A 16,879-nucleotide genomic window follows, 5' to 3' on the forward strand; every position below is an offset into this window, starting at 1 on the left:
CCTTATGCTTGTTAGTCAAATGACCAAGTACTTGCCTAAGTACTTGCTTTTTTAGCTTCTGAATTGGAATCATCACCAGCCTCTGTAAAAAGGTCGACTCTGGATGTTAGGATGTCAGTGACCTTGTTTTGGTTTTCAGCAGTGCTTTAATGTCCGTTTTTCATGAGTGGAATTTGTCTAGGTCAGGTGACCTCTGAACTCTTATTGATGGGGCCATGAAATATATACATCTTTATCACATGAAAACATACCATGTTTAGTGTTCTGGAGTAAGCTGGTCACTGGTTAGATGTCTGATTGGTTGTAAACCTTCTGTGGAAACCTTGTGTGTCTCAGCTGACTTCTAAGGAAGCATTGGTTAAATGCAGTATTTTGACAAACCTCTGAAACTGAATTGTTGCTAACAGAGTGATCTCCTGTTTATAATTTGGGAAACATTAACATTTTGTCTGAAAGTTGAGAGAAATTTAAGTACTGGAAAATAAAGTTTAAATTATATTACACTTAGGCAAATAACATTAATACAGCATGCTGGGATGCACAGGAAGAGAATAACAGCTGTCTTAAGGCATGTTTTGTGATTTAGGTAAGTGTCTCTCTGCCTACCCCTGTATCAGTAGAACTCTCAAAGAAACTGCTTTGGCTGCTGTTGGAGAAGATGTTCAGCTAAATGAACTAACACAACAAGTATTATTTTCATTTGCCTGTGTAAGGTAAAAAGAAAAATGCAAGGGAAATTCAGGTTGAATCTAAGGAAGAAGTTCTTTACTCTGAGGGTGGTGAGGCACTGGAATGGGTTGCCCAAAGAAGTTGTGAGTGCTCCATCCCCGGCAGTGTTCAAGGCCGGGCTGGACAGAGCCTTGGGCAATGTGGTCTAGCGTGAGACATCCCTGCCCATGGCAGGAGTGTTGGAACTGGTTGATCTTAAGGTCCTTTCCTAACTGTTCTATGATTCTGTGTTCCTTTCAGCTCTTTCAGTATAGAAATTATCTGAAGCACTGACTTTCCTTCTGATTTATTTATTAAATGATTATTAGAGTATTCCTTGTATGGAAGGCTGACTTTGTCTCCAAACAGAGAAGACCACTGTGCAGGGTCAGTTATACCTCACGGCCACTGAGGGCTTAACTGATTTGCTTGTGAACAGGCATAAAGTGTCAGTGGAGATAACTAAGGTTCCCTGCCCGGTCTATACTGCTTCTCCGTAGGTCTACGTTTCCCCATACATTGACTCCACTTGGAGGACTGAGTACCCTTGGGTATGTTGGGTGGGAATAGGAGCCTGGGAATGGTCAACTAAATTGATTATTAGCTGTGCTTTAAATACTCCCACCTATGCTATGCTGTGTACTTCTCTGTGTAATACTTTGATATGCATGATGCAAATAGCAGTTGGAGCTCTTACTGTATCCTTTTTTTTTTTTCCCAACGCCTTACATAACCTGACTGATGTTAATTGCAACTTACAGCTCATTTGATTGTTTTTTCTCATAGTTAAACAAAGACCTGTGATATTAAAGTCTGAAGATGATCATGGTGTTGAAAAGATTTATTTAGTCATTAGTCATGGTAATGTCTCCAATTAGTTGAAGGACAGAGACCATAATTAGGGCACTTTTTGCCCAATTACTATTAACTGTATACATGGAGTTTACTGTTGAGTTTATGAGGCTATACCTGAAGTGTTACAATAACAAGCATGTAAAGAAGTAAGGTCTCTTTCCTGTTTATAAAATCATTAAAATCAGGATTATACCTGCAGTAATAGACGTAAACTAGCATCGTGCCATGGAACAAACATGTTTTCATGGTTTGTGTCACATTTTTGTTCTAAATCATCATGTCTCAAGATGTTCTGAAAAAGACCTACTGAGTGTACTTTGTTGGACACCCGCCCCCCCCCATATTTTACAGTAAATGGAAACAGTGTGTGGTGATATAACCTTTCCATAAACATGGAAAGGAAAAGAATTCCTCTTCAATTAAGTTTGTCTTTCTTCCTGGGGTTGTGAGAGAGAGGGGAAAGTGCTGTTGTTAGAGTGGTTAATTGTCATTAATCTCAATGGGTTTGTAGATCTGTTTTAACTGCAAAGAAGCAGAAAGCTGCTCAGCCCGAGTAAACGTGCCACTAAGTATTTGAACAACATACCTGAACTTGACATTATCTGGTTTGGAATGACGTTTGCTTTATTCTGCCTTTCCTTCTACCCTATTCCAGTTTCTGGAGATAAAACTGTTCTTTGCAATGTGAGACACACAGAAACTTGGGTAAAAAGTCAACAGTTTTGAACCATCTTGTTTTCCAGCATGAAAATGTTTTCAGCATGAAAATGTTTTCCAGCATGAAAATAAGAACATGGTCTAGAAACCTTTATTAGATCTTGATAGCACCATCTCAGCTGATCTTGCCAACAGGGTAAATCTGCAGGGATTTCTACCTTTGAAACAGAGTAGTTCAAACCTATTTACTGTGACAAAGATTAGTAGTTCAAATTCCAAGAAATTTATATGTCCACAGTATCTCTTCCCTGGTCTTTGTGAGTCTTTTATGTTATCTTTATGCATTTGTGAGTCTTTTATGTTAAGTTATCTTTATGAAACTCCCCCAAAAACATCTGGATTGAGAATTCAAGCTAGCAGGTGTTGTGTGCTCAGTTTCACTGGAGGGCATAAAGAGGACTTTCTGTAAATTCTGGTCACTTCCTTTTTCCAGCCAGCATCATTCCTTTCTTAGCTCAGTACTGTGGCAGCATGTTGGTGATGATGACTTACGAATCAAAAGTGTAGAACTGGGTGCCATCAGCGCTGAAGAGATGCATGCTCATCTTGGGCACATTTTAAAGAAGAGTTAAAAAGATGGTATTCTGCTGGTGAGATGAATTAATCACAGTCAGTCATCTCTGAAATGGCCAGTAAGGTAGTGATACGCGGATATCAATAGGAACAGAGAGACTAAGAATAGCTCCTTTCACTGTGTAGAACAGTGATAGCCTGGTGCCTTCACATTTGGTTACATTAATTTCTAATTTGTATTAGTTCCTTTTCTAGTTTAGCTGATGGATTAGTGAACTGCAATCTCTTGTTAACCTAGTATTAACTGGTGTGGAAGTCTAGTGTATTTCTATTCTATCAGTTGTCACTTTATGTATGGTGTTTTCTAGATAAAACCAGACAGTTCTGTATAATTACGAAATGGATGTTTTAAGACTCTTGTCAGACACTAAGAAATGTTGCCTTTAATAGAAGTACCTCTTAAATGGATTTAGCTAGTTGTGGCTGGTAAAGTGGTTGGATGTCGGGATGGATTTTTTTCACTCTCTCCCTGGAACTGCATTATTAATAGCTTTCTGTAACCTGAGACCAGGTTACTCAGAGAGGTTGTGCATTTCCATCCTTGCAGCTCTGCAAGACCCAACCTGGTTAAGCTCTGAACAACCTGTGACCTCAGAGCTGGCCCTCCTTTGAGCAGGAGGCTGGACTAGAAACTTCTCATGATCCCTTCCCACTGGAGTTGTCCTGTGAATCTATAAATAAAATTAAGAACTCTCCAAAAAGTCAAGATCTTTGAGTGACTGCAGGTGGAGGTATCATGGTTGTAAGTCCTCTTGGGTTTAGGTGGGAATGGCATGACCTCTTGTACTTTTAATTTTTGTTAAATCTGTGCTGTTCTTAATAGCAGTATGGAAAGAACATTGAAGCAGGAGGAAGTTGTGTCACCATCACTTAAAATTCTCTGCAAACAATTGGTCTGATCCTAAGAGTCAGGTACCCTGGCTCTGTACAAAACTCTGGTAGTTTCACTGTACTTTCTGCTGTTTGTGGAATGGAGGACAAAAAAAGGAAGAAGATGTCGGTTTCATAGTGTGTCTTTCCTCGGAGAGCTGCTTATAAATTTTTACTCATTGGTGCCCCTGGGGAAAAGCTGGGATTGCCTCTGCTCTCTTAGCAACTGTAAGCTAATTTATGTAGTAATTAGATGACATAAAGTGCAAGCAGACAAAATATGTATGTATAAAAATATAAAGCTGCATAGTAACAAAACATGAAAGAGATAACAGTAAGTGGCTTTGAGGAAAAAAGGGTGTACATTTAAAAACTTAGCTTCCTACTTCTTTTAGTGCTCCCTTTAGTGGGATCCTACTGATGGGAAGTGTTAAATATTTAGTATCTGACATTACTATAATGTCTGTTTAGTGCAGTAAAGATATAAGTATTTTACAGTGAATTTTGACTTTAAAGAATTAAAGTGCTTTTCAGACTGTTACAGGGAAAGCTGTCAGTGAACCTTGTATTTAGATTGCATATCACTTTTAGCTGTAACAGCCTCTTGCAACTGGTTTGCAGCAAGCTAGGTATGAAAGTCCTGATATCTGAGCAGCACCTTTTGTTCATTCTCTGGGAACCTGTTGAGCTGTGTCAACCTCACTGTTACACTTCCCAAATTAAGCAGGCGTGCCAAAACCGTTGAGCAGTTTCTACAGTCTTGGTAGACTTGATTCTCAGTGAGACTTGCTAATGTTATCTGAGGTGACGGGAGGTCTTACAAATACAGGCTGTTCTGGTACATGCCCTCAAAGGAGTACAGTTACAGCCAGGTGGGCTACTCCATCTCTGTCCTTTTCTGACTTTTTCTGTCCTTTCTCCCTGAAGATGTAATATTGTCTCCATGTGGAACATGCTGGTGATCTTCATTCCTGTAGGAAATTTACTGAAAGATTCCATCCCTAGTTTTGAGGGCAGCATGTGTCTGTGTAGTTTAGAAACCCTTAAATCCCTTTCTGACAATATAACAGTAACATTTTTAGTTTTGGTGCACAATACAAATTGGTACAACAACAGTAATTTAATTCCCTTCTTTTACTGGATTGTTAGCTTATGCTAACCTTGGAACTGATTTATATGGATTGCATACATTTGTAATAATTGCTGGCCAGTGTCCATTTGTGAAGATAACGTTGTGACTGTCAGAGTTACTGCTATCAGTCTAATGCACTTTGCTTTACTTGAAGCCCTTAGCAGTTTCCCTGAAATAAACTGTATGAGTAATACAGATTGCAAACCTTAGCAGTGGAGGAATACTTAAGTCCACACTCATTTGATTCAAATAGAAAGAAAAGTACTTCCAGGCATTCTTTGACCTTTCAGTGATATCTGAGTGAATCTGCAGATGCAACCAAGGTAATTCAAGTTTTTTTTTTCTGGTGACTTAATGATTAACTATATATTGCTGCTTATCTAAAGATAGCCAGTAAATAAATGTGCAAGTGTTCTCCATGTACATTTATTTCATATTGATAAAATAGGTAGCTAACAAATAATATTACTGACTGAAAGGAATGAAACAGCATTTTAACTATACCATGTATACATGCAGATACTTAATTGACACATGCTGTGAATGTTTACTTAAAGCACGTGGATGTTATATTTATTTGCTTTCTTAAAACTTGAATGGAGTTGAATAACTTATAAAAAAGACCTTTTGTATCGTAGCTAGAATAGAGGCTCCTGTGAAGGAAGTTCTTTGAATGCTCTTGACACCAAGATCTATCTATTATCATAGAATCATGGAATCATAGCTGATCATCCTCTCTTAGAAATATTATCACCATGATTTGAAAATGAAATATATGTAGGGAGAAGCTTGTGAATTACATTTTGTGTTTTAAAACAGGAAAAGGCTGACAGGATGGGTATGCCTACTGATGCTTTTATGGGTTTGACTCATGGCTTGATTTTTTCTGAATGGTTGATGTGTTAATGCCTCTTTTGACATGTTTATTTGCTTACACTCTATACTGCCATAAAACAAAATGTTGGTGTTTTAAATAAACAGCCTGCCTCTTTCTTTTGGCACCAGAATGCATTTAGATTTTTATAAAGTACTGTAAATACTGTTCATTTTTTTATCAGATTCTTCTTCACCTCTTGTGGATTTAGTTTCACTGTGGTTTTGGTTTTTTTTTTTTTTTTGTTTGTTTATTCCCTAACCCTGGTTTTTTAAATTAATTTACTATAGAGCTGATAAGGCAGATGATGAAGATGATGAAGATCTAACAGTGAATAAAACATGGGTACTTGCACCAAAGATTCACGGAGGGGATGTAACTCACATACTGGACTCTTTACTTCAAGGATATGACAATAAGCTTCGGCCAGATATTGGGGGTAAGCCAATAAAATAACAGTAAATAGTAAACATGAACTCGAGATAGTGTGCATTTTATCACAGATGGCAAAAATCCATTTAATGCAATTTTAAAAACTTAATATAGCAAGCTAAATACAATAGCAATAAAATGCAGTATTCTTCTGGAACTTGTGACAATAATGTTCTAGGCAAGAGCAGATTTTTTTAATGTTCTATTTACAATCTCTTTTATGTAAAGCATTGCTTTTTGTGGACATTAGGCAATCTATAATAAAACATTAAAAGACAATTATAGTTTGCTTTGTTTAACTAAGATCTTCTGGCAGAAAGAATTGTAGATGTAAACCAGCCATGATTATGTAAAAAACTGGTCTTGAGTCTGTAGGAGTTATTAAAGATTATTTCTAGATATTTTTACTCCTGCTGTAGAAAGTGCATTTTAAGTGTGTATTCTGAGCAAAATTAACACAGTTCTTCCATTCACTCAGATTTTGAAAAACTTCATAAGAATCTAAAAATATAACTTTGGACTATATCTTTCCTGGGAAATACAGAAAGGAAGACTGCAGACTGCAGCTAGCAGGAAAGTGGTTTTGTCTTCAATAGTCAGAGCATCAATTTGCATATAATTATTAAGTATAAATATTTGGAAGAATCTTGTGTTGAAAACATGAAATACATGAAACCTTGCCAGCTCTTGTTTACCATGTGCATGCTGGATCAAATTAGAAAAAATAATTTATTTTCTGAGTTTGTTTCCTGAACTGTGAAGGAAGAAGTGTAGGACATAATTATTTGTTAAATACTTGGCATTCCCTATCAAAGAAATGTTATGTAAGTCTTTAAGCTGTTTATGTGATAATACAACATTCTAGACTTGTTTCATTTAAGTAGAACAGAGATGCAATCTCAAACCAAGTATTTTCTTTTGAAAGCTTCTGACAAATTGTTTCCTTCCCCAAATTTCTTAGTTCTCTTTTATTGTTGACTGTTACCCTGAAGATGATGAATGGCAGTTTTTCTCTTGCTGTCATTATATAACCACATGTGAATCTCATGAAGGTTTTTGTAAGTTTTTTGCTTTTGCATTCATTTAATTGTATAACTGCAAAGATTTAGACAACAGGAAAGGTCTTCCAGATTATTTCCTCTTACATTCTCAATGTGTGACAGCTGTACAGTATTACTTTCTTTTTTTTTTTTTTTTTTCCCTGACTGCTTGATGCAACAGACAGCAAAGACATTATGAGGGAATAAACTCTGTCCTCTAGAATTCCTTCTAATGATTAGCTGGTAGGTGGGGATGAAAGAAAAGAGAATCCTGTTTCTCTTCTTTCCCCCTAAAACTAAGAAATAAATGGAGAGAAAATAGAGGAAGAGGTGTTTATTCTGACCTGTCAATAGATTGACAGTTATGGAAGAATTATGGTGTAATCCTTACCTTCGCTTTTCTGATTATGTACTCAGTCTTGATAGGGCAAGAACTCTGCCTTTTTGTGAGTGAGCGTATAGCATTTTGAATTCCAAATATCAGTTCCTGAAGGAAGACACTTAGTTCTAGCTTCTCTCACATAAATGCTCCCTTTGTTTTCCTTCTTGATGTAAAACAAAACTCAGTTCATTCAGCTTAGTTTGCTTCAATTATATGGATAAAATCTGGTGTCAGATTCCACATCTTCAGGGTATATGTCAGTACTTGTACAACAAGGTTATTGAACTGGAATTTTAATTCTAAAGAACATTTTTAATATTGAATTACGAAGCTCAGTTACAGTAGTTACAAAAATTATTCTTTTTTTTTTTTTCTTTTTCTGAACCTGAACTTTCTGGGTTTGCATACCAGGGCAGAATTTTGTTTTCTTCTTGATTTTGACATAGAATTTCAGCATCTCAGATTAAGGTAAGGGGTTTCATTGTTAAATATCCATTTAGTTGAGGGAGATAGAATCATAGAATGGTTAGGGTTGGAAAGGACCTTAAGATCATCTAGTTCCAACCCCCCTGCCATGGGCAGGGACACCAGACATTAAACCATGTCACCCAAGGCTCTGTCCAGCCTGGCCTTGAACACTGCCAGGGATGGAGCATTCACAGCTTCCTTGGGCAACCCATTCCAGTGCCTCACCACCCTTACAGTAAAGGACTTCCTCCTTATATCCAATCTAAACTTCCCCTGTTTAAGTTTTAACCTGTTACCCCTCACACTATTGCTGTGGTCCCTAGTGAAGAGTCCCTCTCCAGCATCTTTGTAGGCCCCCTTCAGATACTGGAAGGCTGCTATGAAGTCTCCACGCAGCCTTCTCTTCTCCAGACTGAACAGCCCCAACTTTCTAGCCTGTTTTCATATGGGAGGTGCTGCAGCTTCCTGATCATCCTTGTGACCCTCCTCTGGACTTGCTTCAACAGCTCCATGTCCTTCTTGTGTTGAGGACACTAGAACTGTACACAGTGCTCCAAGTGGGGTCTCACAATAGCAGATGATAAAGGAGAGCCAAATAAAAATTGAAACATCAGAGGCAATACTGAAATCTAATGGGAGAAAACCACACTTTGTCATTTTCTCTTTGTCTTATTTAAATATCTTCTGAGATTAAGAATATTTAGCAAGATTTGAAGGAAATTGAAATACAAGAGCAAGATGTTTAAGAGCACATGCAGTGAATGTTAAAGGTACTGGATGTGTGCACTGCATAAAAATGATGGAAATATTAAAAGTGGTGGTTGAAGTATTTGCTAAAGCTGGGTTTCTTTTAAAGGAAAAGGTAAAAGAAGTGTAGAGAATAAGGCTCTGCCTTCATCAAAATCAGTTTGAAAAAATTCTTCAGAGTTGGAGCTGGAATCCTGCTGTAGACACTTGAGGATGAATTTTCAATATAGATAACCATATAAGTAATACTCTTAGATAGCTGGTTGTGAAAACTGTGTTTATGACATAGAAAACTGTAGCAAACTGATGGCCTGTTATTTCTGATTGTCATAGTTGCCTAATTTGTTTGCTGAATAACTGCTTTATCACCAAGAAGAGATGCTTCTTTAGGCAATTAATGAGGAGTTATAGAAAACATGTTCATAGAAAAAATAAGCCTGGATAAAATTGTCAAAAGCCTAAGTTTAAATCAAAGAGCATGAAAAGTAATAATTAACAAAAGGTGATGTATCTTAGACCTTCATTCTAAAACGAGGTATTGTGGTAAAGTGTGGGAACTGATTCGTGAATTTAGGTAGACTGACATGCTGTTTGGCAATACTGAGGATGTGGAGGGGTGGGGGTAGGTGTTTTAAGATTTATTTGTGTTTTCTCATTATCCTAGTCTGATTTTTGTAGCAATAAATTAAACTAATTTTCCCAAGTCAAGTCCATTTTTCCCATGACAGTAGTTGTTGAGAGATCGTCCTGTCCTTATCTCAACACACTAGCCTTTTGTTACATTTTCTTTCACCCTTTCTGAGGAGGCGAGTGGTAGAGCAGCTTTGGTCACCATGTGGCATCCAGGCAGACTCAACCCGCCGCAGCCTGGGTGTAATGCAGCATTATTTTTTACTAGAAGGACAGCCGTACATGCCTGCTGAGAGAGACTTCTTTCCAGGTCTTGCTGCTTGTTGGGAAGTTCATTCTTGCTCTTGAATTCCAGGTCTAAGAGTATTTTATTTACTGTATTTCTTGGGACAAGCCTGCCCTCAGCTACATGCTTGTGCTAGATGATGTCAATGCCTGTCAAACCTATTAAACCAGAAGACAAATAGTTTAGTCTAGTGAAGAAAAGGTGTCAAAACAGGAAATCAGAAAATGTGGGTAGTTCTCTCTAGACTGGGCTTAGTGACCTGGTTCCCTGTGTACTTAGCTATGTTATGAGCTGATGAACTATCCCCTGGGGACAGCTGCCCCTTGGTGCTCTCTCTCTCTGTTGAGTGTGCAATCTGCTGTCCTCTCACCTTCTTGCTTTACTCTAGCCTATCTCATGTTGTCTTTCAGTATAAATATTTAAAGTGTGCAAGCCTTTTCTCCCTTTCCTTAGAAGCTTCTGTGAGTTTACTGTGCTGTTCTGCACTTCAGGATGTGTTAAATAGCCACCTTCCTACTCACAGTATTTTCAAGGTTGATACAGAACTTTTAAAGTAAAATAAGAAGCATTCACAGTACAAAAATCTCAAACCATCTTTCATTTAGCTCTTTGTGAAGTGTAAATGAGCAATAGTAATTATATGGATGTCAGGAAAGTATTTTCCTCCGGCCTTTGTCGTTTTCGTGGACTCTTAACCACTTCTAGTTCAAGAACACAAGAAGAATAAATTCTTTTTTCTGATTCGCAGTACTTTGCTCTGTACCATGCAGAAGAACTGAGGTAGCAGAACATCCTGTTCCAGTCTTCTTCAATTGGATCATTTGGGTCAATTAAAATAATTTCAACTGAGGCAGATTTTCAGACTCTTCATTGGCTCTTAATAGCTCTTCTAGTCTTACTCAGAGCGGTATGGAAAAGGCAAATTGAACTCCATGGCATGCTACAGGATAGCCCTCGTGGCAGATCAAGTGCTGCTCACTGCAAGCTGAAATTTCATAAAATTGACAAAGTCCCCATTAAAAACTGGGTTGATGAAAGATATAAAAATTTAGTTGTTAATAAGTAAATATCAGTGGGCTGTCTGTAATGGGGTCTCACAGGAAAGTCTTGATCAAGAATAATGATACTTTGAATGATTTCAGCAATTACTTTTTGCACTAAAGTTGGTGGATGACAGACTGTTGGAAAGGAAGAGGCTGTATCTGCAGAGTAATCAGCTCCTTCAGTAAAACTGGAAATACAAAAACTGAGGGGGAAGATGGGGGAGAGAGAAACAGCCTGTGGGTCGTATTCTAAGGTAAGATTCTGCATAGTAAAGCAGTGACAGCAAAGGCAGGCTTCAGAGGTGACCTTAATCACTGTATGTAGGTACTTGCATCTGAAGAAGAGGTTTGAGACATGGCTGGGCAGTGCTGAAAGCCTGAGTAAAAGACCTGAACCTCAGAACAAAACAAGATGTCCTAACACTGAAGAGAATTAAACATTTCCTATTAATATAGGAGAAAAATAGTGGATTCTGTATTGCTTGAACAATGAGGCAGGATGCACTTTGATCCACCTCCTTGTTTCTTACTCTAGCAGTCGGGTTGTTGTTACATAGATAAACAGGGTTGCAGAATTAAAGGAAGAGGATATCTACCAGATGTGGCGTATGTAAATTACATTTTACATATGTGTATAAACACACATGTGTTACATACTAATTTTTTCTCTGATTTTTTCAGTCTGTGGATGTGACTTCTTGTGCTGCCCCCATTCCTCTGTGAGCCCTGCAGATGGTGAAAACATTTGTAGCTCAGGAAGTACTTACTTTTTTCCCCCCTTCCAGGAAATAAATTGATTTCTAGAGTCTGTTTAAATTTTCTATGAAGCATGCTGGGGACAGGATGGTGACCAAGTGACTGTGCTCTGTGGTCGTCTAGAAAATCTTTTGTGCAGCCTCAACAGTGTGTCTTGCTGTCACGCTCAGTGACTGGATTTGGAATCAGGGAGAATTTCCTCCCAAGTGAGACTGGTGGGACAAAGGAATCTTAGGATATTTAGGAAATGGATCTTGCCTGTCATTGTAACTGGAGAGGATGTTAATGATACCCTGTTTCTTTCTGTGTGTCTGATTTTTAGATTTCTGAGATCTGAAAAGTCCTCTCAAGGTTTTTGGTTTGTTACAGAACACTTGTGTGATCTTTGATGGTTTGCAGTATAATGAAATCAAACCTGAAGACATACAGTCCCTTTGTTAGGAAATCAAAGTGCCTTTTTGTTTGCACCTTACACTTTTTCCACCTGCAGATGGACAGCGATGCTTCATTTTAACATGCCACATCATGAAATAAAAACCAGCAGAGCTTTGTTATTAACCCTCTTAATTCCACTGGGACTAGGACATATGTACTTTTGTGTCCTCATTTTGGCTCTCCAGTACAAGCTGGTACTTAGAAGAAAATGTCTGGTAAATTGATGAAGTTAAAATGCATCCTGAGCTCTTCTCTTTGTACTTTTTCCCCCCTGTAAACCAGTTTGGGGGAAAACACTGAATTATCTATGCAACCTGTATTTCAGATGCGACTTTCATGGAAAGTCACTTAGACTTTATGCCCTCCTGCAAGTGCACAAAGGAAGAAAGTATATTCTGTAAGAGAATATATATTTTTTAAGCAGTTGATTTTTGTCTGCCGACTGAGAGTGGTTTTAAAGAAAAATACATTTTGAAATATTTAACTTCTAAATGACTTTAACTTCAGGAGCTTCAGTTTAGTGTTTGAAGCAGTGTATTAAGCTGAATAAAAGACATTAGTAGTCCTTAGGTGTACTGTAGTTGCATGAATTGAAGAAATCTGTGGTGAAGAGCGTTGGGTTTTGTTGGGTTTATTTATTTAGTTATCTAGTTCGTTACATATTTTCAGTAGGAATCAGCAGGAGGCACATTACTTTGATTCGTTACAGCTGATAAACATATCTGCTCCCAGACCTTATGGTTTTTTGTATAAGCAATTTTTCACAAACATTTTTTCTGTTTCTGATTAAGTTTTTATGTTGGAAAACAGATTTTGGGTTTGTTTTCTTTTGGTTTCTAATTCTTTTACCTTTTATGCCTTTTATATCTAGTTGCTCAAAAAGCACTGTTGGAGACTGTGTTATGAAGTGCAAAATTTATGTTGATAATTCTAACGATTCATATGGAATAGGGAGCCAAGTCATATGTGATCCTTCCCAGAATGAACAAACCAGAGATTTAATTATTCTGAATCTCATAAAAGAATATCAGATTTGTTGCTATTTTAATAAGCTAAATGATTCTAACAATGTACATAGTTAATGAAATATGTAATTATTATGCTTATTGTTTTGTTCAGTGAGAACTACAGTGATTGAAACAGATGTCTATGTTAACAGCATTGGCCCAGTTGACCCAATTAATATGGTAAGTTCTGATTGTTGCCAGAAAATATTATCTGAATGATGCTATGGTTTAATATTATGAAATACTTATAATCTTATTCAAATAAGTTTATTTTTTACTGTGTATTCTTATGCTGTTGGATATGATTATGATTATTGCAGAAACATGTTTAGACTCTATTTGAAATTGTTGCAATTTCAGAAATATATATCTACTTTAAAAAATGAGGTCACACAGAGGACGTTGCATCAGCTCCTTATTTTGGTTTGTGTTGAATATTTTCCCTATGTTTGCTTATAGCTGGTTTATCTCTAGCCCAGTATAATTTCCTGGAGCTACTCTTCAAAGGTTAAGAAAAATAACAGTTGAACCAGACTTGTGAATAAAACTATTTTCAGTGCATTGATTTATTATTACTTTTACAAATTCACATAAAAATCTGAAATTAACACTTTTTTTTTTACCAAGAAATGTTAGAAGAAATGGTCCTTGAGGCCCCCTTCCATCCTGGTATTCTGTAATTCTGTGATTGATTCCTTTGTCCTTCTTTTTCTATGTGCATTTAGGCTTATGGGCCCTTTTTGTGGGGGGTGTGTGTACACATAGCTGGTTTCTTCAGGAGTTGAGCAACATGTCTTACCTAGTTTCTTGTAGAAACTTGATCTTGAGATTGAGCCTATTTGGTACCAACACTGAAGTAACAGCAGTTATGAGGTAGTTAAGTCTGTGACCCTTTTTCAAATCACTTAGCTTTTCTGTCACGATGTGCATTGTATGAAATGGTAGTATTGGAGGCTTTAGAAAGGCCTTGTTGCATGACTTCCTCTGGGAACTGCTGCCCAGGACTAACACTGGGAATGGTCTTTGGGTGAGTTTGAGTTCAGCCCCCTCCCAGCTTTTTTCTTTTCCTCCCCCTTACGGAATTGCTGACAGTATTGAATGTGCACGGCAGAGAAGCCTTTTGTTCAGTCTGAGGCTGGAGTATGTCAGTGCAGGGGGCTTCTGAACATTTGGTGAAAGCAGAGTAGTTCTGATTATTATTAAGGATCTTGTGGTTTATGTGTATGTCATCATGCTTCGGTGGAGAATATGGAAAGCAAGGTAGGAAAAAACAGTAGTACTTCGATACTGTGGGTAGAAGTGCCAGACATAGATAATGCAGATCTGTTGCAAAGGATATCCATTCCAGCATAAAAGTCTAATAAGCTTAGGGTTGTCATTATCTGGGGCTGTGTCAGAGAAGTCCATGTCTCAGACCACGCTGAATTTAAAGAAATACATGAAAGTGCAGAAGAGTGATGGAGTGGGGGAAACTTTTTGATTTCCATGTGTAGTATAAGTGGTATCTTCAGTTTTGGCTGTCTTCCTGTTGCATTCTTTCTCTTTTGTTTCTCTCCATCCTACCCTATCCTGAAGGAATATACTGTGGGAGCTAAATGTGTGGGCAGACAATTACCTGTAAGGAGGGTATAGCAAATGGTAGAGGCTTCCTTTTCCAGTAACTTATATTTCCGGAAATATAAGTTCTTCAGCCTGTGGCCAGTGTGTACCCTGGAACTGAAACAGCTTCAGTTGTCCTGTTTTAAAGAACCAGCATGTGGCTGGCTTTGCAAGGTAGCCCTGCCCCATCTTCTATGCCCTTGTCTCTGCAGCCCCTGGCAGTCTCCCTACTGCTATGTACCATGGCCTCTGCTGCGCCAACAGCTATCTTCTGCTTGCTCAGCAGTGTTATCATGCACTGCACTTGCAGTAATGACAGTATCAGCCATGGGACTACTTCATGTCACTCATTTTTGATGTCTCCACACATCTGCTAGAGCTGTCATAGAGCTAGGTGTGGTACTCTCATGGTACCACAGTCCAAGGTAAGGATAGCACCATATTGAAAAGGCAAATGATTTCATTAGAGAGCAGGATCCCAGTAGTTATTATGTATGTTAGCTGAATGTTTATCCCTCTAACCCTGATATCTATAAAAAAAAAAAAAAAAGGCAAAGAAGCATGCCACCAGAGGGTGATAAGGTAAATGCTGTTAAGACATAAAGCTTCAGAAACTATTCTGTGGTTTTAAAAGTGGGCACAGAGCTACATAGAAATTGAGATTACAGTCTGAGGTCACTGTGGCCTTCATAAAAGAGCAATTGCTTTCACTGGGTTTGGACTCCAGGAACCAGGAGCATCTGAGCATCACTACAAAAATCTAATGTCTATGGGAAAGAAATTCATATGTATGCAAATAGTTTAATTAAGGTTTCCTAAAAAGGTGTTTCTGATTTGGGAAACAACATTCTCAGGAAAAAAAAAGGTAATTACAGATTTGACCCTGTAAGCTCTCTTGTTTTCATTAGGAAGGCACTTTCCCTGGAGTCAGTATTGTTTGAGATTGTTAACCAATAATCCCAAAATTGCTTCAATTTCAAAGGCTGTCTTCATTTGATCACTTCATTTGAGAACACATATCTCTGATTCCCCATTGGATTACTCATTTGACATATACGTTAATTCACTATGGCAAATGATGTCCTTCAGCTTAGTTTGGATGCAATATGGCATCATGTAGAGAGCAATTTTTCCTAACAGTGTTGCTGAAGCAGCATATCAAGGAAGTATGTTTGTCTGAGAGCTTCAGAGGACACATACAAGAGGAAATAGGTTTATTTTTGTAATTCAGTCTGTTTTCCTCTTGCTTCTGCTAGACTTTTATGAAAGGGACTTTAGGTGTACGTATGACATTCATTTGAATTTGCTTTTGAGGGCTGTTGTGTTTTGGCTTTCACTATTTAACAAAGATCTACTCAAAATTCTAGACAGTATAGATGCTCCATGTTTAAGAGATGTTTTTCTACAGTATGTGATCTCTTCGGGCAGCTACAACCTGAGTAAACATTTCTAAGAAAATGTCTGGATCAGCAGCATATTTATGCTGTTAATACTCATTAAGTCTAAAAATTTTTGAATGTGTGTTTTAGTGCTCAACTGGGCTATGTATTGTGCAACAATCATGTAAAATGCAGCTAAGTGCATTTTTATGGCCAAAGTCTTGATCCGTAAGAGCTCTGCAGTGGTCTTGGGCTTTCTTAGAATGTAGATGTGATGAATATTTAGAGCTTGGTTTCCTTTCATGCAGAGGGTCATTCATAGAATCATATATTGGGTTGGAAGGGACCTTAAAACTCATTTAGTTCCAACCCCCTGCCATGGGCAGGGATAACTTCCACTAGAGCACGTTGCTCAAAGCCCCGTCCAGCCTGGCCTTGAACACTTCCAGGGATGGGGCATTCAACTGAACTCTTAATGTAAATGTTCTAGGCTCTTACTACTTTTCTCTTGCCTTCCAGACTAGGGCCAAGATGGAAAAAAAAAAGTCAGTTTGGTGGTACTGTTTTGGCAGAGTCTGATGTACAGTCAGCGTGTAGAAATGCATTTTGATCTGTGTTGCCTGTGGGTCTCATTAGTTTTCTCTGCCCTGTATTCGTCCCCCAAACCTTATGTGTGCATAAATGCACAATGTTTTGTGCTGCTGGTGCCCCAAGGGACCCAGGGAGAACCACGCAAGTGCCACAGCTTTTGTGGTTTGACAAGACGAGGCAAGTGTGTGAGTCAGTGGGTTGGGGAAGGCATGGTGGCACTTCAGGGTGTTTTCGCCTTCCTTTAACTAAGAGAATACCTGATCTTGTAATTTCTGTTTGACCAAAACTCATGTCAATGAACGATTGCTACCCCAAATGAGAGAAGTTTTTGGAGAAGGATTCACAGGAGCAGTTC

General features: G+C 38.1%; 1 protein-coding gene across 7 annotated transcripts in view; it reads left to right on the forward strand.

Moving 5' to 3' along the window:
- GABRG1 (gamma-aminobutyric acid type A receptor subunit gamma1) overlaps nucleotides 1-16,879 on the forward strand; it is a 63,090-nt gene that overhangs the window by 12,953 nt on the left and 33,258 nt on the right. For 4 of the 7 annotated variants that reach the window (XM_065697924.1, XM_065697906.1, XM_065697916.1 and 1 more), the window contains exons 2-3: nucleotides 6,020-6,168; nucleotides 13,068-13,135. In XM_065697924.1, coding sequence (XP_065553996.1) covers nucleotides 6,020-6,168; nucleotides 13,068-13,135 — 217 coding nt within the window. Of the gene's footprint in view, nucleotides 1-6,019; nucleotides 6,169-13,067; nucleotides 13,136-16,879 lie in introns of those variants that run through there. The other 3 variants (XM_065697961.1, XM_065697944.1, XM_065697952.1) reach the window with 2 other exon arrangements.

Source organism: Lathamus discolor, chromosome 1 (genome assembly GCF_037157495.1).
Source record: "Lathamus discolor isolate bLatDis1 chromosome 1, bLatDis1.hap1, whole genome shotgun sequence".
Lineage (NCBI taxonomy): Eukaryota > Metazoa > Chordata > Aves > Psittaciformes > Psittacidae > Lathamus > Lathamus discolor.